The 24,706-nt window shown below is 48.7% G+C and overlaps 9 protein-coding genes across 9 annotated transcripts; 5 read left to right on the top strand and 4 right to left on the bottom strand.

Moving 5' to 3' along the window:
- Positions 1 to 1,894: 1,894 nt before the first annotated feature.
- On the top strand, positions 1,895 to 2,348 carry CTAM01_03737 (uncharacterized protein; the record flags this gene model as incomplete). The annotated part of the gene is made up of 3 exons (XM_060519768.1): positions 1,895 to 1,983; positions 2,071 to 2,265; positions 2,324 to 2,348. The coding sequence occupies 3 exons, from the start codon at positions 1,895 to 1,897 to the stop codon at positions 2,346 to 2,348; spliced, it is 309 nt and encodes a 102-aa protein (XP_060385974.1).
- Positions 2,349 to 4,221: 1,873 nt separating this feature from the next.
- Positions 4,222 to 6,085, top strand: CTAM01_03736 (uncharacterized protein; the record flags this gene model as incomplete). The annotated part of the gene is made up of 2 exons (XM_060519767.1): positions 4,222 to 4,800; positions 4,922 to 6,085. 2 exons carry the CDS (start codon positions 4,222 to 4,224, stop codon positions 6,083 to 6,085), a joined length of 1,743 nt encoding a protein of 580 aa, XP_060385973.1.
- Positions 6,086 to 6,532: 447 nt separating this feature from the next.
- On the bottom strand, positions 6,533 to 7,998 carry CTAM01_03735 (uncharacterized protein; the record flags this gene model as incomplete). The annotated part of the gene is made up of 5 exons (XM_060519766.1): positions 6,533 to 6,852; positions 6,904 to 7,355; positions 7,408 to 7,531; positions 7,602 to 7,734; positions 7,798 to 7,998. 5 exons carry the CDS (start codon positions 7,996 to 7,998, stop codon positions 6,533 to 6,535), a joined length of 1,230 nt encoding a protein of 409 aa, XP_060385972.1.
- Positions 7,999 to 11,072: 3,074 nt separating this feature from the next.
- Positions 11,073 to 12,627, top strand: CTAM01_03734 (uncharacterized protein; the record flags this gene model as incomplete). The annotated part of the gene is made up of 6 exons (XM_060519765.1): positions 11,073 to 11,386; positions 11,437 to 11,519; positions 11,598 to 11,759; positions 11,817 to 11,908; positions 11,959 to 12,072; positions 12,127 to 12,627. The coding sequence occupies 6 exons, from the start codon at positions 11,073 to 11,075 to the stop codon at positions 12,625 to 12,627; spliced, it is 1,266 nt and encodes a 421-aa protein (XP_060385971.1).
- Positions 12,628 to 12,661: 34 nt separating this feature from the next.
- CTAM01_03733 (major facilitator superfamily transporter) lies at positions 12,662 to 14,004 on the bottom strand (the record flags this gene model as incomplete). Its single annotated transcript, XM_060519764.1, has 3 exons — positions 12,662 to 12,852; positions 12,920 to 12,967; positions 13,035 to 14,004. 3 exons carry the CDS (start codon positions 14,002 to 14,004, stop codon positions 12,662 to 12,664), a joined length of 1,209 nt encoding a protein of 402 aa, XP_060385970.1.
- A 1,129-nt stretch (positions 14,005 to 15,133) lies between these two features.
- CTAM01_03732 (uncharacterized protein) lies at positions 15,134 to 18,229 on the top strand (the record flags this gene model as incomplete). The annotated part of the gene is made up of 4 exons (XM_060519763.1): positions 15,134 to 16,046; positions 16,129 to 16,839; positions 16,892 to 18,029; positions 18,088 to 18,229. The coding sequence occupies 4 exons, from the start codon at positions 15,134 to 15,136 to the stop codon at positions 18,227 to 18,229; spliced, it is 2,904 nt and encodes a 967-aa protein (XP_060385969.1).
- A 1,100-nt stretch (positions 18,230 to 19,329) lies between these two features.
- Positions 19,330 to 20,239, top strand: CTAM01_03731 (uncharacterized protein; the record flags this gene model as incomplete). The annotated part of the gene is made up of 5 exons (XM_060519762.1): positions 19,330 to 19,577; positions 19,634 to 19,746; positions 19,801 to 19,878; positions 19,942 to 20,019; positions 20,079 to 20,239. The coding sequence occupies 5 exons, from the start codon at positions 19,330 to 19,332 to the stop codon at positions 20,237 to 20,239; spliced, it is 678 nt and encodes a 225-aa protein (XP_060385968.1).
- Positions 20,240 to 20,477: 238 nt separating this feature from the next.
- On the bottom strand, positions 20,478 to 21,734 carry CTAM01_03730 (uncharacterized protein; the record flags this gene model as incomplete). Its single annotated transcript, XM_060519761.1, has 1 exon — positions 20,478 to 21,734. One exon carries the CDS (start codon positions 21,732 to 21,734, stop codon positions 20,478 to 20,480), a length of 1,257 nt encoding a protein of 418 aa, XP_060385967.1.
- A 453-nt stretch (positions 21,735 to 22,187) lies between these two features.
- CTAM01_03729 (uncharacterized protein) lies at positions 22,188 to 24,270 on the bottom strand (the record flags this gene model as incomplete). The annotated part of the gene is made up of 2 exons (XM_060519760.1): positions 22,188 to 23,846; positions 23,905 to 24,270. The coding sequence occupies 2 exons, from the start codon at positions 24,268 to 24,270 to the stop codon at positions 22,188 to 22,190; spliced, it is 2,025 nt and encodes a 674-aa protein (XP_060385966.1).
- Positions 24,271 to 24,706: the final 436 nt, after the last annotated feature.

Raw genomic sequence — 24,706 nt, 5'->3', positions numbered from 1 at the left:
TCCTCGAGAGCCTGACGAAGCTGATCTTCGGTATATTGAGGCATTATATATAGAAGAAGACATGTGCAAAAGATGAGCCCATTTGGACGCGAATTGAAAATGTTGTGATAAAAGGAGGTTGGGGGTGGGCATTGGGTTGTGGTGGATTTTCGCGTTTTTGTGGGTGCCAGAAACAGGGGGGTGCCAGGAAGTGGGTATGTTGACTTATGAGATCGTAGCAGATAGATCGAGGAGAGGGCAAAGAGTATTCTTATGAAATTTCCGTTTGTGGGAGCCGGCGGCTGTAAGATCTGTGACAGCAGCTCTTGCAATGCTGAATATCCCGTTGTCTGATCTTCTTGTAAGTACAATAATGGGCCAGCTCTTCAATGAGAAGCCGTTGCAGGTTACCGAAGAGCCCTGAGTTAATCCAGACAACACCGAAGCCACATTCTTTGCAAGTTATTTTGTTCATTGTTCTAGCTAGGTAAGACACTTGAACTCGTATTCCTCGTTGCTTCCTACTTATTGATGCAAATTCTTTTCTCCAAGATTCGCCAAATTTCACCAGTCAAGTTCCTCTTAAGGTTTCGTTTTCCACGCTCAGGAGCTAGGAGGTAAGAAACGCGAACCAGTCTGGGCTGCAAAGTGATACATCCTAATTGGCTTCGTGCATCCCCATCCTATATCTGAAGAGACAAATGTAATCTCTATCTGTCTCTGCAAGTATGTATTTGGTCGGCCTCGCTAATGATATCAGACTTGGTTTCATATGTTTCTCTGCTTATTATTATCCCTGATAATGCGAGTAATGCTCCTGGCCTCGGAAGGTGGGGGAAAGCGCACAGTCGATCAGCGTCGCATTAGAGGGCAGCAATGACTTTGAGAACCAACGCTCAGTACTCCGTAGCCAGCGAACGTATCATTGAACAGCCCAGAAATCAGATGTCTCTCTTTCTGCTCAGCTTCGTTAGGCGTCGCATCCTGATCAGGCAGGATACCGAAATCAGTGCGCGAGCTGGCTGTCGAGTTGGTACTTCAATTGGCCGGACATCGTCTATGACAGTACTAGAACGCCGTCTTTTGTTTTTTCAGCCAAAGGCTCTGATTATACAAACAGAAAAGTATTCAAGCTCTTCTTTCAAAGACCACTTTCAGAGACCACGGGGAAATCCTGCATGCAAACAGTGTTTTAATACCGCGCCTCCTTGATTGTCCTGCGCCTGACTCGTACTCTCTCAACCTAATCTTTCCTTACGAACGATGTTTTTGCCATTTGAGTCATCATATTCCTTAGAGGCAGACTGCTTTATCTAAAGGGATCACAAATTTCCGAACCTTCAACCTAGAGACCGCAACTTACATCTTCATAATTCGCCGATTACCAATCATCAACGGTTCACGCTTGAGTTCAGCAATCCGTTGGCCGAGCTACATCGAGTCGTCGATGGTCTGACGCGACAAGGATAAGCTTCTGAAACTAAGATTGCGCATTCTATTATACTCTGCTCATTCCCCACTGCTTGTGGCAGTGAGAATGTTCCCGTACAAACAAGCCACTTAAGGTTTACAATTGGATGAACCGGCGCCAAGTTATTTTTGATGTCGGATTCCCCGGGATTTAGGCCCAGGATTCTGCTGCCAGGAAGCCTAACAACCGGCAATAGCATGAGAACAATATGCAGTCAAGGAGCATAGCCTCCACTCGAGGCCCGTATGCGTGAAAGTCAAAAACTGAATGATCGACGAATCCGACGGTCTTGGTTTAGTGCACTCTTGGTATAAGAGCCTATGGGACACGCACTTGTGTCGTAGTCTCGATCTGTTCTGCATCAACTACTTGTCTCTCGTTTTCTCATCCCCTTCCGTGATCAACAAACTAGCTGTCTTCCCAACTTAAGATATATACATCAAAATGCGTGCCTTCACCATCGCTGCTGCTCTCCTGGTTGCCGGAGCCCAGGCTGCACCTGCTCTTGAGAGCCGTCAGATCATCTACGGATGGTAAGTCACGGTTCCCTGAAGCCACACAACTCAGCGATTGTATCGCAGGGGTTCCAACTCTTGCACAGGGCTGACAGTAATTGATAGCTACTTCTCCGGAGATGGCGTTGTCAACCAATACGTCAGCGTTGGCCACGACATCGACGTGACCGGCACCAGCGGCAAGAGCTACCACATTGACTGCGGTACCACTTCGGGACAAATCGTTCCCAACGTCTTCGCCAAGTGCACTGTGGACGGCAAGAAACCGGATGGCATCACCGCCAACGAGTCTGACAAGAAGTAAGTTATACAAAAGGCACGGAACATCGCAGATAAGGACTAACCGATCACTTCTTAGCGCAATCAACTGCCCCATCTCCTAGATTATCACCTGCCTCCTAATCAAGCATAGTTTGAGTATTAGACTTTAATCCATAATTGGTCGAATCGACCTGGAAAAATCATTCATACTTTCAATCAGGTCACATCTGAGGATGCGTTGATCTACATGCGTTGGTGTGCGTTAATTTAGGGAAGCGACCTATTATACCCTCATCTGTGCTGCCAGATGTTCTAGCTTCTGGTTAACCGAGTCTGCTAAAGCGGTATTCTGCAAGTTGCTGAAGTCAGCCACGACTCTAAGACAAAGGTGCTGTGTGATACTATTATATTACTCCAACCGACATGGAGGTTGACCGTTGTGATGGCACCTTCAACATGTTGTAGGTCCATACCACATCACTTCGGAATGAAGTCAGCTGATGACATAGAAGGGTCATACATTCAGAAGCCCAAGACCCAACTTACATAGAATACTACGATGACAAGGTACTGACTGCAACGTCAAGTTGAACAGTAGTCAGATCAAGCCTACCTTATGCGAGTGACAGCATAGTAAAGTGGTTTCACCAGCACATGAGTAATGGTTTAGAAACTTCACTATTTTGTTTCTCGCTACATGCCATCAATTGTTGACGAGTTTCAATAACGGAAAACCTCGCGTTTGTGACCAGTATTTCTATACTCACAAGTACCGTAGCTGTTGATATTACGGATAGCCTGGCATACATCTACGCATTCACTGTTAGGCAAATCGGAAACTCCAAGTTGGACAACCAACTATCACAACCATTTGGAAGTTTGGATGCAAGCGTCTGGTCGGTTAGCAACAATGTATAACCGTGGAAAACATTCATGTGTCAAAATCCCCACCAAGAGAATATCAAGTACTTACAAGCGAACACGCTGAACGAACACGGGGAGCTGCCCCCTAGATCCTAGCATCAATGCGGATCTCGGGCCTCCTTGATGGCTTTGACGTTGACAGCACAAGGGTATCCCACAGAAGTCTTGGCCAGAGTACATGAACGATGACACGAGCACGAGTAAAGATCAGACGGATCTGCCCAATCGCCAACAGAGAACCAACCGAGGAAACACGAGACTTGGCCATACAGGGCCCAGAAGGCGATGGGGAGTCGGCAAGGTCCGACACAGTCGGTTTTGGGCTGAAGTTCATCGCCGCTAAGGTGCAGCTCTTCGATTACCCATTTGGTCGATGGGCCTATATTCGGTTGCAAAGCCGAAAACCAGACAGAAACCACAGCCCGTCTCCCACGGCTGAGATGATCCGCCTTGCAGGACGCGCAACACATGTCAGAGATAACCGTATTTTGCTGACAGGTCGTCCGTAGTGCGGCAAGTCCTTTTGAAACTACCGCAGCCGGCATTCTTATGCGGTGCAGTCCAAGATCACCGTCTTCTATCACCTCCACCCCGCCGATGTCAAGTCAAGGGGACGACTGTCCCCGCTACCTTCTTCCCGGATACGGGGGTCCGCTCTCCTTTCAAGTATACACGGTTGGCTTTACCGCGTCCGATTCATCTTCCCGTTATACGTCACAACCGCTCGGCAGGTCCAGAGCGTCTGTCTTTCCGAGGAGAATTATGCATTCTTTTTTGTTCGCATTAGTATGAGGCCTTGGAGTTGATCAGCATCCATTCAGGGGCGGCGCGTCATCGTCACAACGCACACAAGTGATGCAGAGAACCTGGACTCCGCACTACATCTGACTTGAGTCTCGGCCAGTGCTCTCTAGAACAACTAATACCGCCCCATTGCTTTTCTCGCCGCAAGATTATCAACGAAGAATTCGAAGCGGCCGACTCGAAAAGTATCCAGCCTTATCTCAGCGATTCTTGTCGCATCTCGGCAACAACGCAGCACGAGAACGGTCCGATCTGTCGACTTCGACGATGATTGTCCAAAAGACATGGCCGCAATACATTGCGGTGCGTCTGCTAATCATCATGATGAGGGACCTGGGGCTTCTAGGCCTGACTTACTTCTATGTCGTATTCGCATTAGGCGGCGTCAAGGCTATTGCTCATCCAGTTTCCATCTTCATCGAAGTCATTGCCGCCATCGAAATTCTTTTTTACTTGCTCTTCTTCCTACCGTACAAACGACACTTGCAAACTTACAAGCCATACATGCCCGCCCCAATGAGTCGATCACAACGCGCTCGATTATTCTCCAAGGCCTTGAGTCTCGTGCCAGATGGCGAGGAATTTGTTCGCATGTGGATGCTCAATGCACATATGGAGGACATACGCCGCGAAAACCTAAAAGATTGGCTGCTATGGGCTTTGTTTGAACAGGACAATACAGCTGGACGCCCTACTAAGGAAGTTGAAGCCGAACTCGAAGGGTACGTCGACGACACTGAAGAAAAGTTTGGAATCAAATTACGCCCGGGAAGAGGAGATGCTGAAGCCCTGAAACTCGCCTTCGACCCTGTGATCATTCAACATCGGAGCTTGCTTTATTACCTGGTAAGTCGATTGCGATGATTGTTTCCCGAAAAGTAGGAGCGATGCATGCGCCGTTGGCACAATTTACTCTTGTCACCCTTCGACTAGTCGATGTACCTTCACTAATCAAATTGTTTCCCAGGTCATTGGACTTTTCGACAACTTGATGGCTTTATATCTTCTTACTCAAGGCTATTGCTACTACAAGCAGTCATTCTCAACCTTCTTCAAGGTTTTCCCAGTTCGGTTCATCAACCTCTTCCCTTTCAAACAGTCCGCGGCGAGCAAAATGTCCTACTGGTATCGACCTCACAAGTCAGCAACGCAACGTCCTGTCGTATTTATCCATGGCCTGGGTGTCGGCTTGATCCCATACATGTTTTGGCTCAACACAATTCCTAAGGACGTCGGAATTCTAGCAGTCGAGATGCTGCCAATTTCTTCTCGTGTCACCACGTGGCCATTGCCATCAACACCCGAACTCTGCGAGATGATTGCAAAGTGTGTGGCACAGCAGCGAGCTTCGCAACCCGCGCCTGGAGTCGGAGAAAGAGGAGCATGGGATGACTTTGTTCTTGTCGGTAACAGCTACGGAACCTTGTTGATGGGCCAACTACTACAAAGAGCAGATTTTGCTCCGCGAGTTGCGGCATCAATCTTGATTGACCCAGTGTCGTTGCTCCTTCATCTCCCGGATGTCGCTTTCAACTTTACTCGCAGGGAGCCTAAGCCGTCGATCCGTGGGAGAACAGGACACGGCAATGAATGGGAGATATGGTGGGCAAGTGCAACCGACGCCGGGACAGCATACACACTTGCTCGGAGGCTCTGCTGGCGGGAATCTCTTATGTGGCGCGAGATGCTCACTCCAAGCCTGCGGAATGTTGAGGCTGGCTACTATGCGTCTGGCTCGCCAGAAGAAACTGCGATATTCGGCAATGGTATTCAAGCCGGAATGCGCAGCACCGTTGTGTTGGGAGGGGAAGACTGCGTAACTAACCCAAGAGCAGTAGCAAGTTATGTCTATTCCGGAGACGTGAAGTGGACGATGGATGATTTAGAGTCGTGGAAAGACTACGAGTGGAGCGGAACAGAGGAGTTGGAGCTAATGTTCTTGGATGGAAAGGACCATGGGCAGGGCATCATGGTTCCTTATCCTTTTAAGCCTATCCAAACAGTCATCGAGACATATTGTAGGAGGGATGACGGATTTAAAGCATTCGGGGATAAGTTCATAGGTGGACCTGAAAGTATTTATGGCCTTCGAGTACACAGAGACGAGGTTGTTGAGCTGAAGAACCTCTAAGCCGAGATTACATTTAAGATTTCTTCTCAATTTCAGACGTTCAAAATCAAAATCAATTTCTCTTTCTTACTTGAGGCTTTCAATCCATTTTTCATTGAATATGAATACCGAATGTCATTAGGGTAGCAATTAGAAAGCTTTGTCAGTGTCAGGCTTAGTGCAAACCATAGTCCCAAACGACAGAAATCGTTAAAATAATCTAGTGACGTAATACTTGCTCAGGGATTCGCTTCTTGTAGACATGTGGACAGAGCACTTTCAATCCTGGTGTGTTTGATTCAACGCAGTTTGTTGCAAAGTGTAATCCAATTGCCGCCGTAACATGTTCTCATTGACCAGAACATTACAGCCCATGATCATGTAGCTTGTGCCAAGTGTCGTTCAAATCTCGTATGACTTTACGCGTCGTTAACATTCGTACGTTTTGACACAAGGAGCCTAAAAACTCTAGGAAGCTGGAATCTCAACTTCGATAACACTGAAGTAGTCTGGTGGCTTCTTCCAAAACTTGATGACTCTGAGACCGGCCGAGTCAAGCAAAGCCATCCACTGCTTTTCAGTGCGTTCTTTCCCAGATAGATACACCATCATGGCTATATCAAATGCTGTAGTATTCATCTGGCTCTTTTCGTCGTCTAAGACCTGGTCATGAATGAGCAATCTGCTGTAGCCAGGTTTCATGGCGCCTTTCTGCATCTCTAGTATCTTCAGGGCCGAATGGTCGGGCCAATCATGGATTATATGGTGCATGTAATATGCACGAGCGTCTGTATCACAAGTCAGCACCAAATCCGTACAAAGCGGTTTGTATAGCTAACGTTTCACTGGTTGTGGCTCGAAAAAGCTGTATTCCACCTGCTTTACCGTGTTGGGAAGGAGCGCTTTATCCTTCGCGTCACTAATGACTGATTGGAGATCCTCGAGGTATAACCTCGAGCCTTCGTTGGGGTAAGCTTTGTAAAAACGTAAGAGATCATGCCCAATCCCGCCGCCAATATCGACAAGAAGTGGAAGGCTTGAATCTGATCCATCAACCAAGTTACGGTGAGGGTACATATCCATCCACGGTGGCTCTTTGTTGGTGGACGCCTTTTGTACGATATTGAACATCTCACCTATTTTCGGATTCCCGCTCAGAAAGGACCACAGGTCTCCGGTGTGCCCAGTAGATTTCCGTAAGATTGTGTCAGCAGGATCAGAGGGATCCTTGTACCCTTTTTCTGCCAGATGGTCGGGCAAAGTACCATATGCACGGTGGCCAGTCACGTAACTGTGGGGCTTATAAGTATGTAAAATCACTTCGGTTTGATCGTGCCACTCACTAGAAGTTTGTGAGAGTGTGGAAGTCTGGCTTTGATAGTTCCATGCAGAACTGGTTCGGTTTGAACTTTTCTACTGGAACTTGTTCCATAAGACCATTCGCAGCTAAGCTACGGAGAAACCTATCTACAGCCAATCTGTCAGCAGTGTCCGAAAATGATTCCAAGTACCCAAGTCTATCACCGATGAGACTTACGAAGAAGCTGAGGATCACAGCTCCCCACAAGGCCTGCGAGCTGAGCACTCGTCATCGGGACAAATCCTTGTTCTTTCCACTTCATCATCAACTTCAAGTCTTTGATGATTTTTATCCCCGCGGTAACAGCAGGCTAAAACTGAGTCAGCACTTCATGATATATCGAAATCTCGTCTGCGTGTTTCTTGGGCCTCACCTGATTTAAATGAATTCTGACATATGTGTCCCAGGGGGTCTCCAGCTTAGACAGAACTTCATACGTTGCTAGAAGTGCCTTCATGCGATCCTCCTCTGTCTGAAAAGAAGATGCTGTGATACCCCCAACCGCTCGCAGGTAGTCTTGGCCGTAGTTAGATCCGACATTCATGCCATTGATTCCATCCTCTCTCGAAGCCATGATGTCTGATTTAATATTTCGTATGAGCGTGAAATAAGTGAAGTTGATACTTAGTGAGTTGAGTCGAATCTTGCCAATGCTAGGGTACTTATTTGGTCGGTGAAAAGGATATCATATGTATATATATACGGTAAACCATAAAACAATGATCAGCACCCAACTAGCCACGGCCTAAACTTCCTGAACCAGCCCACAACAACAAGAACCGGCGACGGATATTTTCACACGACCGCGCTACCCCAAGCGGAAGAGATAAGCCTTCGCGCGCCTTCGCTTTCGAGCCTGGGGCCGAACCTCATCCAAGAGCCTACTACCTATTTTCCGAGTCCAGTCACATTTTCACCGCTGCATCCGGAAGCCCGTCCAAGAGACGATCTCTAGTGTACTTAACGCTTAAACGACATTGAGCAATCAGAAAGCTTCATCGCTGTGTAGATGTCAGCCGGCACGCTAAGCTTACCTTGAAATGGCAGGGACCTTGAGTTGGATGTTTCGCTTGGCAACTTTATCCAGACGTGTGGTATGACAGAGCGCAGAGCTGCCAACCAAATTACAAGATGAGATGTCGCACAGACTCTCGTCTTAAGAAACTCAAACTGTCTGATGATATGTGACCCAACATTAGCTACGTAGATGGCAAGCGCAAAGGCAGCTAGTTCGTGATCTTTCACGTGAATATGAAGACCTTTCGAACTAAAATGGTCAGCGCGATTACCAAGGGACGACCCGAGGCTAGGGCATTTGTTATTTGTCTTATTAATAGTGCGTACAAGCAATAACAAGGTGATCGTACCTCGAATCCGCATAATATCAATTGCCGCTGCCCCTTCAGAAAAAGCACATCCGGCGGTTTCTCAATATCAGATGGAAGCCCAGGTCTTTGGTCGGTTGAATGCAGAGATTATCTAGCACTCATTTAGGGCGCGAAGTGCGCTGGCCGCACGGGGGGAAAATGATGTCATTTGATTGCAGAAGGTTCCATCAGTACCCTCGCATCAGTTCACAGTTTGTGCTCGCTCTCGAATCGAGAGAATAGCCTTGAAAACGTGCCATACCCGCAGTCATATTCTTGACGTTTTCATGCGGGTTAATACGGTGCTTCTCGAATCTTCTGGGAAAACACCTTCGCACGCCCACGCCTCTGTATCTCTGGTAAGTTGAAAAAGGAATTACATTAATGTAGGCATGAATATCACACTGCAACATCTGGTACTTTCCGCCAAGTACCTTCATTATATTTTAGTTGTTAGTACTAACATTATTATTCTCAGCAGCCGGATGCCTCACAGCACATCCTCGACAAAAATTGGACAATGGTATCAATGAACAAGACGATCAAAAACAGAGATTGACTAACGAGGACTAGTTCTAGAAATCGTGGGAAATTGGGTTTTAGTAATCGATACTTGCGATATTGTCATTGCTCTATATAACTTTATTTTCCCCAGGTTGTCCCATCTCCAAATCTAAAGCTTTCATAATGAAGGCACCAGATACATGGCTTAAGCTATAGAACATGGAAATCGAGGGTGGATCAAAACACGAGGGCATGTGTTTGTTATGGTCGTGTTGATTTTCGCTTTCCGATGATTACGAGCTAACGGCCAGTGCTGATTGTGGTGCGAAGATTCATCACATGTAATGTTCCAAAAGGTCCAAACAAGACGGAGGAAGAAGACCAGGAGGAGCATGCTAAGACGAATCGGAAAGTTCACTTACAACGGAATAATACATGTCACAGCACAGATTCGAAAAGTGTCGCTGTGGTGGAATAGCTTGAGGTTGGTTTGGGAATCTAATTATAAGATTTTCTGCTGATATTCTAATTCAGAGTCCAGGTGAAGAGATACCAGGCTGCGACCCAGTCCACCGGTTACCATATGGGAAGTCTTGATAACCAAGGTTGCCGTATGTTCATTTTCATCCCTGCTAGATTCGCATACCATAAAGCTTTATTGAACTCTTGACTTTGACTACCTCGAACCTATATCATACATGTTTATGAGAGGGATGATTTTAGATGAACTTAACTCGTCGCGAGCCATGTCACAGGCGCTGCAACCCAATGATTCAGTATCATCATTCCCCTGTTGCTCCCACTCGGCACATGGAGGTTGACTGGAGAAGTTGGGGCAATCTGGGGAAGTTTTGGCATACGGCATACCGGCATACCGGCAATCAGGACATGGCACATGCAGGGCTTTATAGACTCGCGAAACCGAGAAGATAAACAGGGATAACGCTCTATTATCTTGATCAACATCGAAGTATGGCCAGATGGAAGAAGTCTACAGTGTATTCGAGCACCGATCTACCACGTGCTGTTTGTTAACTAGCATGGCACAACCTTGGAATCGAGAGTTCTATCCTGCAGCCTGTGCCAAGGTGGAATCGCATGATGTTAACTTTTGGAACTACCCCAAAGCAGTCAACAGATTGTCCTACGCCCTGGGAATGCCAACAATTTGTTCGCAGTTTTTGTCGCTGAAATACCTAATGCAGGAGCTGCTCATCGCCACCGCCGAGTGAGAGAACCATCCAATTGATATTGGCAGACAATTCTGTTGCCCTAACTATGGATTGTGGAGCTATTACTCCAAGTATATGTAGGGAGCCGCAAACAATACTGCACCGTATTACTTAAGCCTGTTTCCGCTCCAGAAAAAATTCTGTCGGGGTAACTGTCTAAGCACATTTCTGACTGGCATATATGTGACTCGGGTGGTTTTCATTGTTTGGGGGGGGGGGGGGGGGTTGGGAGTATCTACATCGGGGAAGACCCCAGAGACCACTGAAGTTGGTGAAGTTTACTTCCACATGCTCGGACCTAGCCAGCCTGGATCAAGGTGACAGGCCCTTGCTAGGATAGCGTTCAATACAAGAAGTTTCAATCTTCCCTTTTCTTGGACTGAATTGTTCCCCAGGTTCAAATAAAAGTCCAAGCTGCTACCTACCTTATTCATACAAGTATTCCTTGTGTTCACCTTAGCCAACAACATCGGAGCCCCGGACTAGCTTCGATGATAACGAAATAGACAGCCGGCAGAGCAGCTGGCTCGCACATCGGACACATCATGGAGATCAACCCGACCCTCTTGGAAATATGGACTTTGTATGCTGTTGCGACTTTGATGATTGCGGCGAGGGTATTTTGCCGCACGAAGCAAGTGGGCGTGTCTGGATTTCGACCTGACGATTACATCATCTTCTTCACATGGGTATACCCTATCTTGCTGTCACTGGGATGGATCCGATTTCGACTTACATCATGGCAGTCTCTCTACACTTCTGTATGCGTGATGGCAACGCTCTTCGCGCTGATTGCCCAAGGCAAACACACCTCGCTCCTGACCCCAGAACAGCGCGCGACATTGCCAGAATCAGAATTGTATGTGCGAAGGAAACCTTTTGTTCTCAACAAAGTCTGACTAAAAGCAGCTATCAGTGGGAATACGGCTCGAAGAATTTCGTCGCAGGCATGATTATCTATGCGACAGTAGTGTGGTCATTGAAGTTCAACAGTACGTGGCATGCTGTTTTCGAGGCCTCTTTCATGCTCAAACCTGCATTCATGCCACAACATATCTAATACATGATAGTGTTGTTTTTCTATCGAAGGCTGGTTGCGGGACAGTGGGTAGACAAGTTTATATTCCCTGTCATGGGTCTAGTTGGTGCCACGGCGGTTGCGATGGGTCTGATCATTGCCCTGACATGCCTCCCTCTCTCTCTCATGTGGCAAATTCGCCCAGATCCAGGAGGTACGTAAGCTTGAGTGGGATCCGAGTAGGAAGCATTAGCTTACAAGATCTGAAAAGAGAATTGTGTGCCACAAAACAAAATTTACTTCTACAGCATCTTCGTGATGAACGTCACCACAGATCTTTGCATAATTGCCATTCCTATACCCGTAAGTATCCCTCGGTCAAACCTGCAAACGGTCAGTTAATCATCAGTTAGGTGATAAGTCTCGTTAGAGCCTCGATTTGGCGCAGGATTGGAGTATATTTTCTTTTCAGCTTGGGAGTTTTCATCATGGTTGCTGCGACAATCCGTGTGGTTCTCATTTTTCACGTAAGACATACCATTCCCTCTTGGATTCCGAGATGTTGCTAATTATGCATCAAGCCTACAGGTGGCTTTGGCCCAGGGGCAATGTGGTCAATTCGTGAGGACTTCATTGCCATTTTCGTTGGGCAGGCCCCCATGGTGGTGCCTCTTTTCAAACGGAGAGTATGGGCTCAATTCTACCACAAGTACAAGTTCACACCGAAATCAAGTCAGGTCTCGGATGGTATAGAGTTGAGTGATGGGATTTCCAGCAACCACAACGACAAGAAGAAACCGAAAGATCCATACAGTCTTACACAGCTAGGGTTTACTCATGTTACAAATGCGACCCTTGGAACACGAAATGAAGCAACCTCAGTTGCCAACAATAGCTCAGAAAGTTCAGCGGTTGCGGTGGAGGAAGTTTACATGTTAGGTCCCATCAGAGACTTCGGGCCAGACTTAGGAGCCATAGAATTTGTCTCGAGAGAAGATCGGCACAGTCTCGAGATTACTGCTGTGTCCGATCTCCCCAGGGCCGAGACAATAAAATTGGTCAGCAAGAGAGAAGAGTTGTAATGAAAATTGGTATGCTGGAATGAGAAATAAAAATCTAGATATTTGATCTGAAAACAAGAAATTTCCCAATCAACAAGGAACGGGCTGTGTAGAAGCTCAAGCCCCCCAGAGCAACCGTTGAAAGATACAGACCCGACGCCCCTACTGAGCCCACCTTTTCCAAAAGGGAACCTCCTGCTGGAATTGCCGTGAGGGCACTGAAACTAACAAAGAATGTCATGGTACCTGAAATCACGTCAGTCAGACAATCATGAGCGAATCGGGGCGGGTATGATTCGGTGCATCAACTCACCATAGTATCTTCCGTAATCTTTAGGATCGCAAGTCTTGCCCACACACACTAGTCGCAAACTCTTGTTAGTTCTACAACGAAATCTCGAAACTGAAGATGCTAAGAATTCGCTTACCGGGAAGGATTGACAGGAAAGAGCCAGTGCAAAATCCCCACAAACCAGCAAATGCGTAGAGGATTCCGGCCGATTGGCCCCCGAACGGGACAAATAAGGCTCCAGTAAAGATCAATGAGAGACAAGTCATGAAAAGCATGACGTCGAAGTGGCCTACATAGTCACCCGCAAGTCCAGGCAGTAGGCGGCCTAGGCATGAACATCCGTTGAGGATTGAGACCAAGGTATAACCCATCGCAGATGGAAAGCCAGCCTTGACCGCAAAAGTTGGCAACAGCACGCCCACTCCAGTGATCGAAAACTCATACAAGAAGAACCCGAGCGTGATGAAGACGAAAGGCCCCGACCGAAAAGCGTCAAAGTTGAGTGCTGCTGATTTCTTCTTCGACGACACCGCTGAGGGTAGGATCAGTTTTGGAAAAGGCAAAAGCAAAACCATGCCAATAGTCATGAGACCTAGAATCACGAAGCCCATCACCCGGTTAGACCATGACCAGCCCAAAGCCGGGAAAGCCCTGCGGAGGACTAGTGGAAAGGTGATGCCACCCAAAGAAGCTCCAGCCATCGCTGCACCCATTGCCAGGCCTCGACGGCGGATGAACAGCTTGCCTACTGCTGATATTGCGACAGTTGAGGCTACCGCGGAGGCAATGCCTCCCAGAACACCTAGGCAGAGAAAAATCTGCCAGTAATTTTTACATTCGGAGAGAAGGAAGAATTTTGCGACGGTGAGCCCAACTGCAACTGGCGCCAGAAGCCTAGGACCATAGCGATCCATCAAAGGGCCGACCTGAAAGCCACATAATAGCGAAAGAGCTGTGTCTAAGCCCGTGATCCATCCAATATCTTGTGCAGAATAGTCGCTCAACTGATTTAGTTGAAGGAAAGATTGGACAGTCCCGATCGATTGAGAGAAGCCTAAATACCAATCAGTCCGGTCCAATCCATGGGTGAAAACGGGTACGGCCATCCTATGGTGCTGAACGTACCATATGAGCACATCAAGAATAGGCCAGCTGCACCAACACAGGACCATCGCAGAAATTCTGTCTCCTCACTCGCGGCATCATTGTTGACGTTGGATAAATCATTAATATCGGTTTCTGGGTCGATTTGTATCGGTGCAATCGCCAATGTTGGGCCTGAAGACTCGCGTTCCCCCATGCTTGAAGGCTGAGAAAGCTAAGGTAGTTGGGAAAGAAGTAACTCGACTGAGGTAAACTCGTCGGCATGAAGTAATTGAGTACTTATGTGTTTCGACAAGTCCATTGTCAAGTGGTGAGAATCAGAGCTTTTCATCAAAAACTTATGAAGCCAATAATAAATGTAATGTTTCTACCCGTAAGCGCACGCAAAAAATTTCATTGTGCGTCAGGCGCGCCCAACATCCTGCGAGAGGCGAAGACAAAGGCTTCGAGTAAGGGTCTAGAAGCATGCCGGTCTAAGTGACCCACTACGGAGACTTTTCCTCGCTTCTCGATTTGCCTCCTTTCATTCATTTGTGTTTTGAAAATCATCAGTGACTCTCGAACTCTAACATCATTTCACGAGATGACAGAGAAGCTGAAGCTATAAACCCCATGTGGCAGTCTTCAACGTACCTAAGAGTTGAAGTGACACGACTTATTTTCAGTAACCACATTCACCGCAATTGAGTTCAACCGCACGCGAAGGCCTGTGGTCCGGGTTCGGACCTAGACTTCACGTTGAACAAGCTTGCCATTAGTCGATGGGTCCGGCCATCGCGTTTCTAGTGTAAGGCGCACTTGACACATCCGACGTCGGGCCAATCATCGAGAGTGCTTTGGTGGATCCCGTGTCATTCCAACGCATGAAAGTGCGGATAGACTTCCGACGACTCTTCCACTCTTGAGCAAAACAAAGTCCAAGTCGAATGACTCCCCTGAGGGAACACCAATACACAATTCACGTTTGACATTGTTTCTTCATATCTTGATACGCCTTATCGATTCGATCACGCCCTATCAGCCCGATCTTTGGCAGGGGCTTTGACATCCTTGACAAGCCTTACTGCTTCCCCAGATTAAGGCCGGGAGATTATTGCTGTGGCTACGGTGGTGGAATTGAGACTCGACAGGATGGATAACTCGGATGAAGCTACTTCTTCGACTGTAAACCGATTCGTGAACCTCGCCGAAATTTCCCTGCCACAGGAGCCCAGGGCCAATCTCGCTATCGAGAACCTCGCCGTCGACGAAGCTCTATGTTTCACGCCCGTTGAACAATTTAGCGGTGAAAGCTCCCCGTTCGTTTTTGACGGATCCCTTGACTACATCAGCGATAATTTCGAAAGTGGATGGACGACACCCTCGACATCTTGTGCCAACTGCACCGCATGGGGCTACCAATGCCAGCTCCCACAACAACCCGAACCTCAAGACCGCTGTATATCTTGCGTTTCTCTCGGATGCAACTGTACTTTCTTAGAAACCACGCCGAACTTCACTGGAGATGTTTTCAACAACCTCATGACCGACAGCCGGACTGTTACAACCGATGTTCAGAACCTCCCGACACCAGAGACTTCAAAGAGATCAAGCGGCTCGTTCGAGCCACTCAACGTTTCCACTACATCGACTCCTCCTCCACCCAAGATTGGCACGAGATTCTCTCGCGACTCAACTCGAATCTTGAGACAATGGCTCTCCTCCCACAGCCACCATCCTTATCCAAACGACGAACAAAAGAAAATCCTCCAGCACCAAACGGGCCTCAGTAAGATCCAAATCACTAACTGGTTGATCAACGCTCGTCGTCGCGGAAAAGTACAAGGCCGTCATCGATCTACGTCACCATACTCGGGAAACTCTGGTACTGGGACAAGACCTATAGATGTCCCCGCGAGGCCAGGAACACCAGCTCCTAGAAGCAGCCCACACTATCAGGGGTTGAACCCGCTCGAGAGATGGGTCGACTCTCCTCCAGAACACGAGCCTGCTACTGTTGGCGACATTGCACGTGCCGTAGCATCTACTCATGCAGGATCATCAGGTAAGTTTTGTACTTTATGAACGGCCCTCCATTGTGTGAGTGTCAAATGTCGGGGGGGTATCTCAAAGCTGATCCCTTGTAGTCGCAGACGACAGCTTCAATGCTAGCTTCACCGATGAGCCAGCACGGTCCCTTTATCACACCTCGTCAGCTAGTAGCGCTGGAACCTCGAGTGGCGGCTCATTTGCTTCTGCCTTCTCCCATGCTTCCAAAGACTCTGCTTCCCTTCCGCGTCCCGCTGTTCGTAGTCGAGCACGGCAACGTAGACGTCCAAAGCGAACTTCTCTTGCACATCCTCGGAACCAGTACCAGTGCACATTCTGTACAGAGACATTTAGAACGAAACACGACTGGCAGCGACACGAAAAGTCTCTCCATATGCCCCTCGAAAGATGGGTTTGCTCGCCTAAAGGGCCTCGGGCCGTCAATCCTGACACAGGCCAAACATGTTGTGTCTTCTGTGGAGAAGCCGAGCCTACTCAATCGCACATCGACAGCCACAATCCCTCATCTTGTCAGGAACGAACGTTCAACAGAAAGGATCACTTGAAACAGCACTTGCGTTTGGTACACAATGCTGGCCTTCTCGACTGGTCGGCTAAACTCTGGAAAATTACCATTCCAGAAATCGAGTCTCGTTGCGGCTTCTGCGGTGCATCTCTCGATACTTGGGGTGTCAGAGCTGACCATCTCGCGGATCATTTCAAGATGGGTTCCGACATGGCGAGTTGGAAAGGAGATTGGGGCTTCAACGATGCAGTTCTGGATATGGTTGAGAACTCTGTTCCACCTTGTAAGAGAACCCAAAACTGTTTCGCGGATGCCCGGACTAATGCGCCTTCCAGATCTCATCGAATATGAAAGATTCTCGCCGTTCCCCTATCAAGCAAGCGGCGTGCCTCCCGAGTCGCCCCGTAGCGCCTATGAGTTGCTCACGCTGGAACTCAATCATTTTCTACGACTATTTTTCGACAGAACAGGAAACTTGCCCAACAACAGAGAAATCCAATTCGAGGCTTGTCGAATCGTCTTTGCATCGGAAGTCTCATCTCCGGAAGTTGAAAAGGGTGCGAAACCCGAGTCGTGGCTGCGAGACTTGATTACCTCGTCAGAAGACCTCACTCGAGAGGCTCGATTTGGGCCGATAAGATCGCCAGCCGAAAGCATGATGTCTGTTCTTCAGATCAAAGGAAAGCGCAGTCTGTTTGATGAATGCCCCTGTGAATTGCAGCTTGATGCCTTTGTTGATAAGCACAGGCTACTTGGACCCAATGTTCTCAACAACCAAGAACTACAGAACGAGGCTTGTAAGATAGTCACACGTCTAGGCAAGAGTTGGGGAATGTCTCCGGCCGACTTGGTTGTCAACTGGCTAGTCAACCTCATCAGCTCATCAACTGGCTGGCTTACCGCGTTTCGCTTGAGAACACGTCTTCTTCAACACGAAAGCTCAAGTGCTCTACCTCCACTACGACTTTCTGAGAAAGACCAACAAGTAGGACTCGGAGATCTCATGAACGGAAGAGCTGCTGCAAATGAGCCTTTCGAGCCCCCGATTCCATTTCAACTCCAAGGTGTTCCTTTTGACAGAGGACTCTGGAGGAATCTAGCCATGCCGAATCAACGCGCTTGGCTGCAGGATACAGGAAGTGACGTTCTCCCACCATTGCTACAAGAACCTACTACCCAGGACGCTTCTCCAGCAAGCGATGTCGCCCAAGCTTCACCCGTGTCGCCTCTAGTCTCGAATACTCCCGACTGGCAGAGACCCGGAAGCACTGGACCAGATGGCCGCAGCGCACACCCGCAGTTTTCAACAGTCAAACGAAACTATGCGTTTTTCAATGACTCCAATTTCAATCGGTGGCTTGCTCTTGAGCTACGACGCTGGATCGCAGCAACCATGTCTCCCAACAACCCGAACAGTCACGTTCCGTCGGACCATGAGATTCAGCACCAAGCGCGATTCATTGTTTATGAAGAGTAAGTTCTGTCTCCTCGTCTTCTCTTGTAAGGGATTATTGACGTCTGACTGATTTAGCGGCGACCCTTGGAATCAGACCTCGGCAGACAATCTTGAGTGGCTACACCGTTTCAAGCGCACCATCGGTATGCCGTCAGAGGAACCCCAAGACAACTTGCCAAGGGGGTCAACACGCGCCCCTCCCCTAAACCCCTCATGAATTGCAAGTTGTGTGAAGCTTCGTGAAGAGCTTCCGCTCAGAATATAACTGCTCCGAGAAACCTGAGCTCGAGGCACTTCGAAGCCACCCTCGCTCTCTTCATCAGTGCATTCATGACGTCGTGTGAAGTGTGTTGCGCCTGATTTTGGTAGCGGAAACCCTCATTCATAATTCGTTAATGAGTCCAGGAATTTATGGATTCGGAAAACCGAACGAGTCCAGTAATACATCGAGGACTGTGGCACTTGAGTGCCGAAACCCGTCTACCCGATCACTAATCGCGACTCTGAAAAAGACGATGTGGGGATTTCAATCTAGTTGCGGCTCGCAGGGCCAAGCAATGGTTCAACGGACGATCCTCAGACAGGGGGTCTCCAATCTTGTCTTTTCACACTTGAAGGGGATCCAAAAAGCGGCACGTTGAATACGCGAACTCCACTTGCATTGTCACTATCGACGAGTCTACGCTTGAAGTCATGTACTTCCTTCTAGGCTTGTCTGCCGTCTGCACGCTTCTCCGTTGGTATTGTCGCGCTCTTGCTTAGTGGTTGAGCGTCTTGCCATGCTAGTGATGGTTCCGAGGGAATGCAACCCTCTTTTGGGAAGGTTAAGGTTGCAGAGCCTAAGAGGTTGATGGTAGTAAGCATGATGCCTTGTCCTTGTCGACCCCATTGGGGTTACCAAATGAGAATGGGTTTCTCGCTTGGATTATTCCTTCAACCATCTGGCCAGGTCGCGTGGACCCTGGCGCAGCCTTCACAACCCATCGCGGAAATTGTTTGTCCACCACTGGGCTGTTTTGTGACTGGTTCTCTCGTGGGAGGTAGCAGGTTAATTGGGAGACTGGATACGGCAGAAACATGCCGGACGGGTAAAGGGGGCATCATCTAGGATGAATCGAAGCAGTCTAGAACGATGAGCAGCCTTCCATATAAATCCTACACTCGTTGTCAAGAGTACTTGGCGCTTCTTGCCGTCGTCGTTCCATTCCTAAGACTCCAGTCTACGTTAACCCTCGACATTGCTTCACTCCGGATTTCGATCTTTTTCGACTGCATACCCTTGCTACCTTCAGTCACTCGCTCCGAATATCCGTCAACATGCGTAACGTCGCTGCAGCTGCTCTCCTCGCTGCCGCCAATATGGTGAGCGCTCAGGATAAGGTCGGGTTTGGACCAGCATTCTCCCTCGGTCCCACTCAGTCTTGGATCCGTGAGGCGACTACGACTCTCGTTCTTCCTCCCGTGCCTAGTCCCCAGAAGGATCGTCTTGCTCTTTGGCCCGGCATGGGTACCAGCGGCGGTGACCTTATCCAGGCTCTTGCTGTCTCCTTCAGCGATCCCAAGGCGTAATCACTTGTATATTCTATCAGAAGGCAAAGTCACGAGCTGACAACTTCCATAGGAACTGCGGTGCTAGCGTCGGTCAGTGGTGCACTTGGGCCAGCACTCTTCAAGGAGAGCAGCTCGGAGGCACGCAAGTTCCTGCTTCTGCTGGTGACAAGCTCACTATGCACTGTAAGTCATCAGATTTGGATTTTATCATGGATCGAGTCTGACTCCATAACACAGACAAATACAACGACAGCACTGGCAAGTATGATCAGACCGTCTCTCTCAACGGCAAGGTGGTGTCGACTCTTTCAACGAGTAAGTAAAACTCAAAGACTTAGGCGATGTCAATGTACTAGGATGACTGCTCACAATGCAAAGGCTCCGGAAACGCCGAGGGCTGGGGTACTGCTGTTGAATGCCAAGACGATGCTTGTGTCGGTACGGTTGTTGCTCACAGTAAGTGCTCCCTGTGATGATTTGTTCGCTTCATGGTTCACTAACCTTGTCATTCACAGAGTACACAGGTACGACCATCATACTCAACGCTGCCGATAACACCTTCGGCAAGACCCTCGGTCTCAATGAGGCCGACTCGTCTGGGCTTACCACTTCCGACAACGGCAAGACCTGGAAGGTTGATACTATCAACATCCACACACATACCTTCAACAACTAAACTGCCAAGCAAAGCTGCATGTACAGATACTATTCCTCGTTCATCCATCTTGTAAATACTTCCCGAGGGTCTTGAAACCTCTTCACATATTGAAAAGCCCGTACATATTGCCTCATATTAGTTGTCGTTGAATCATGGAGGTTTTTTCAGAGCTGTGTTTCGTCTCATAATGTACAGATATAAATGAATGCTCTGCTACTTTCCCGTACCTTCCTCCTCAATACTGAGGCAAGTCTCGTCAAAGTAGCAACTCCTTGTAGTCCGGCAAGTTCCACTTCACCGCACTCTCCTTTAGAACCCACTTCCCAAGGTTCATGTGGAAGAAAGAAACAATTCCAATAATCCAGTACAAGATTGTCATCCCAATGGGTCCCGTCGGCCACAGCTTATAAACAAAAGCGTCATCTGTGATGCCCTCCTGCACTTGATCCATGAAAGGCCGCATCTTTCTTTCGTACTCGTGTAGAGCCGTTTCAATGCCATCTTGGCCGCGTTCAGATCCGCAGTGTTTACCGATCTCTCCAGCCAAGACGTAGGCGCCGACAATTGCCGAAGTTGTGCCCATGCCCGTCATGGAGGATGGTCCGTACGCCGCGTCTCCGACAAGGGCGACATGCCCCTCGGACCAGTGGTCAATCTTGACCAAGCCGATTTGCTCGCAGTAAAAGTCTTGGGAGTCCATCATCGCGTCCAGGAGGTAGTCCACTTGCCATCCTGCGCCCTTGAACGTCTTGACAACAACATTCTTTACTTCCTTTCCGTGGGTTCGTCGAGCGTTCTGGAATTCTTCGTCATGAGATGTGAAGAAAGTGTACGCCTGGATCGCTTCTGGACTGTGTCGTCGAGTCATTACAATCCGGCTGTTGGTCGCGAAATAAGCCGTCGAATAGTACTCTTCACCCTTCTCTATTGATCGGGGTATTGTGAAGTAAGAGGCGTGAATACCCCTGAGTGGGTAAAAGCCGTCAGAGGCTTCGGACTTTAGCATCATCTTGCGCGTACGTGATCCTTGGCCGTCGGCACCGACCAATAGATTGAAATGTTCCGTCTTGCCGTCCTTGAAGCGTACGTCTACGCCGCCGTTCTTCTGGTCGAAGCTTTCCACGGAAGTGCCAAAGATGTACTTGGCACGGCCCTTGGTGGCATCGTAGAAGAGATGGCACAAATCTCCTCTCATGATCTCATACTCGGAGGTAAAATTTTGCGCTCCACTTCCCGAGTGGTTCATCGGGAAGTGGCCTCGCCTTCGGCCGGAACTATCGACAAACTGGAGGCCTTGCTCAGGAACCGATTTGGCGCGGAATCCCTCTTCGAGGCCCATACGCTTCAAGACTTCAATGCCGTGTCCTCGGAGGTCGATTTGAAGTCCTGTAGCGCGGAGAGTAGGGAACCATTCCACCACGGTAACATCATGGCCGAGTTTGACTAGCCAGAAGGCGAGGCAGCCTCCAGCGATTCCACCGCCGCTGATAAGAATCTTCAAAGGAGAAGACATGTTTGATTGAACGTCGTGATTAAGTATAAGGATAGTGAGGAGTACCTAGGGCGGAGAAATGAAGCAAATGTCTTATATCGTGTTTTAATCGATATGAGAAGAGATGTTAGGTGATTCTGTCACCACACTTAAGTACCTTAATCAATCAAGGAAGGTGGCGAGGAGTCACACTCGTATGAATGAGCTGTTATGTCCGTGTCTTAGCCGCCTCGGCCGAACCACTGCGAACGCCCTTTCTTTGACAACAAGTCAGCTAATGCCGATGGATCGAGCTGTAGATACTCTCGGTCAAAGGCCAAGGTCCGATATGGGGACTGTCAAACGGCTGTGACAAGTAGCAGGAACGTTCAGTCGCTAGTCAAACTGTAGCTGCAAAGAAAATTGAAATAGTAATGAGTCTTTTCAATCGAATTTTGCGGAGATTTTTTTCTCAACTTTCAAATTGAATGAACTTTAAAAATCTCCTTCGGGTAGAAAAAAGTCAAAGTCCCAGTCAAATCCAAAGCCTCCCTGTTCGTGGTCAAGCCCCGAGGATCCAAAATCTGCATCGGCCGTTGAGCATGGCGTCACAGTGCTTGCTTGACCCTCGAGCAAGGTGTGGCAGTATTCTAGACTTTCTTTCGCGCTCTTCGCAATCTCCAAATCTCCTTGGATGCCCATTTCCATGGCTTCTATTTGTGCCACAATCATTTTGAGAAACATGTGACCTTTGATATTTGTCTCGCCTCCGTACCTTACTCTCTCTGCCGCTATCTCTATCAACTCCATCATTGTTTTCTTCAGAAATTCTCTCTGTTGGACGTTGCGTTGCAGCGTTCCATCACGATGCTGCGTCTCTGCTTGAGCGATGTACTCGTGGCTTACGGTAGCAAGTGCGTACCTGTAGCCTTCGCGGAACATACCTCCCGCGATTCTGAATAGACGAGAGAACTTGTCGTCCGGCACAGGTGACAGGATCGTGATTGTGGCGTCGAGTGTCGCCTTCGTCGAGTACTGGAACAGGGGGTTTGTCTGTGCCTGGCTCGCGAACGGGCAGTGCAAGGGAATCAGGAAGCGACGCACGAGAAAATCGAGTAAGTTTTGGTGGAAAACAGAGACTCCGGATCGTTCGTGCTGCCTCACGAAGTGGATGTTGGTCCTGCAGGCATGAGTAATCTCCGAGCTCAGCTCCAGTGCGACGTGATAAGACAACTCATGGTGTATCCCATTGAGCAACTGAACAACTCGAAGCCGGCTCAAGAGAGAGTCTCTGAGCTGAAGATGTAGCGACATATCCGTGTAAGTGCTCCTCGGATGTGATCTTAGCTCCGTTCGCGACTCTTCTAGTTCGTCGTCATTGATGTTTGCAGGCGGTTTAGTATCAAACTCATCGAAAGAGATCCTGGGAGGCATTGCCGCATCTAAGGATGACTGAATTACTAACTCCAAGATGGTCGACCAGATTCTTCTTCGGATCTCTGCTTGCAACGTCGACATTGACGATAAATGGCTTGGATCACGGTGCAAGCCGATCTGCATGGCTGTATGGATAAGTGTTCCTGTGGAAATACATACCAGATCGCCTCCAATCGATAATATATGCCGTGCAAAGATGGTCAAGCAGTGAATCTGGACGCCGTTGATACCCAATCGATCCTTTTCCAGGGGGCCGGAAAGCCAAGCCTGGGCAGCGTAAATCCACTGATGAGCCAGGCGTTTAAATCCTGGCTCGACTAATTCAGTGTCATGTAAGCTTGACCCAATCGCGATGACGAGAAGTATCTTGAGGCGCGAATCGGTTTTGACGCTAGCTGGGTCATCCCAAAACCGCTGATATTCCGCCTTGAAGGTAGGCTTGTGTAATATGCGGTAGGTTGATTCGAATGAATCCAGGTAATGATCTACCATTGTATCGGCTACCTCGCGAGATGGCGCTGCCAGGTTGACTCCAGAGTTGTCAAAGCTTCTGCTGGGTCGCCAACTTTTGATGCTCCTCGCTAGGTCTTTGCAGTTCCGTAGTAAGGTTCCGGCCTCTATAGCCATGGCCTCAGTTTCGGCATCTGGAAATGGAGTATGACTCTCATTTCCAGCAGCCTTGACGTAACTTGTATAGCAGTCCAATAATCTGTCAAACTGTTCAAATGTTAGCAGTGGGCACCTTGCTAGCAACCATCACAGGCAAAGAACATACTTCGGAAGCTTCACCCATCCAATCACTCCATCGCCAGACTCTTGACTTCTTCAACACTACGCGTGAATCTGTATCCTTCCCCATCATTTGCTGGGGAACTTCGGATCGGCTTCGTCGTGCCGTATCAGCAGATACTTGAACTTCTTCCAATCTCTGGACGCGGTGTAGGAGATCTCTGAGAGCGGGCTCGGCAGCTGAAGCTTGAGCCATGTTTCCAGATACGACGACCTCTTCACTGACATCATCGCCAATACTGGCCTCGCGATGACGAGAATGCGCCGGTCCAGGCTCAGAGATGGCATTGGCATCGTTTGTGGACTCATGTGCCGGAACAACAGTCGGAGCCTGTGACAGGGGCGATATCATGTGAATTGACTGCATTGGCTGAACAGCTTGTTGCACCGTTGGCCGAGTTGCCGGTTCACTTCCGAATACTCGGTAGGTGCAACGGAGTTTTGATGCAGTGCAATGCCCACATGGCTCGTCGCGATCACACTTGATCTTTCGGCGTCTGCATTCTAGGCATGACAGAGCGGGTCTGCGCCGTCGACGGGTTTGTCGCTCCATGTCTGAACAGTTGATTACGGTCCAACGTCTCGGGCCTATGGCGATTGCAGGCAGACTTGGGGTGGAAGGGGAAGCAGCGGATGAGCCAGATGGACCGTCCGGGTGCTGAGGTGAAGTTGACTTCTGGAGACGGACGTAAGCGGACATACACACGCGTGTTCGGCCGTAAGCGGGCGAGAATGCCGAAGCTGGCCCGCAGCCACAAAGCCGCTAACGTCATGACGAAGAACTGGAC

The sequence above is a fragment of the Colletotrichum tamarilloi genome, assembly GCF_030869305.1.
Source record: "Colletotrichum tamarilloi strain Tom-12 chromosome Unknown Scaffold_8.1, whole genome shotgun sequence".
In the NCBI taxonomy this organism is placed as follows: Eukaryota; Fungi; Ascomycota; class Sordariomycetes; order Glomerellales; family Glomerellaceae; genus Colletotrichum; species Colletotrichum tamarilloi.
Note: the sequence above shows the minus strand (reverse complement) of the source record. Positions and strands in the feature narration are given on the sequence as shown.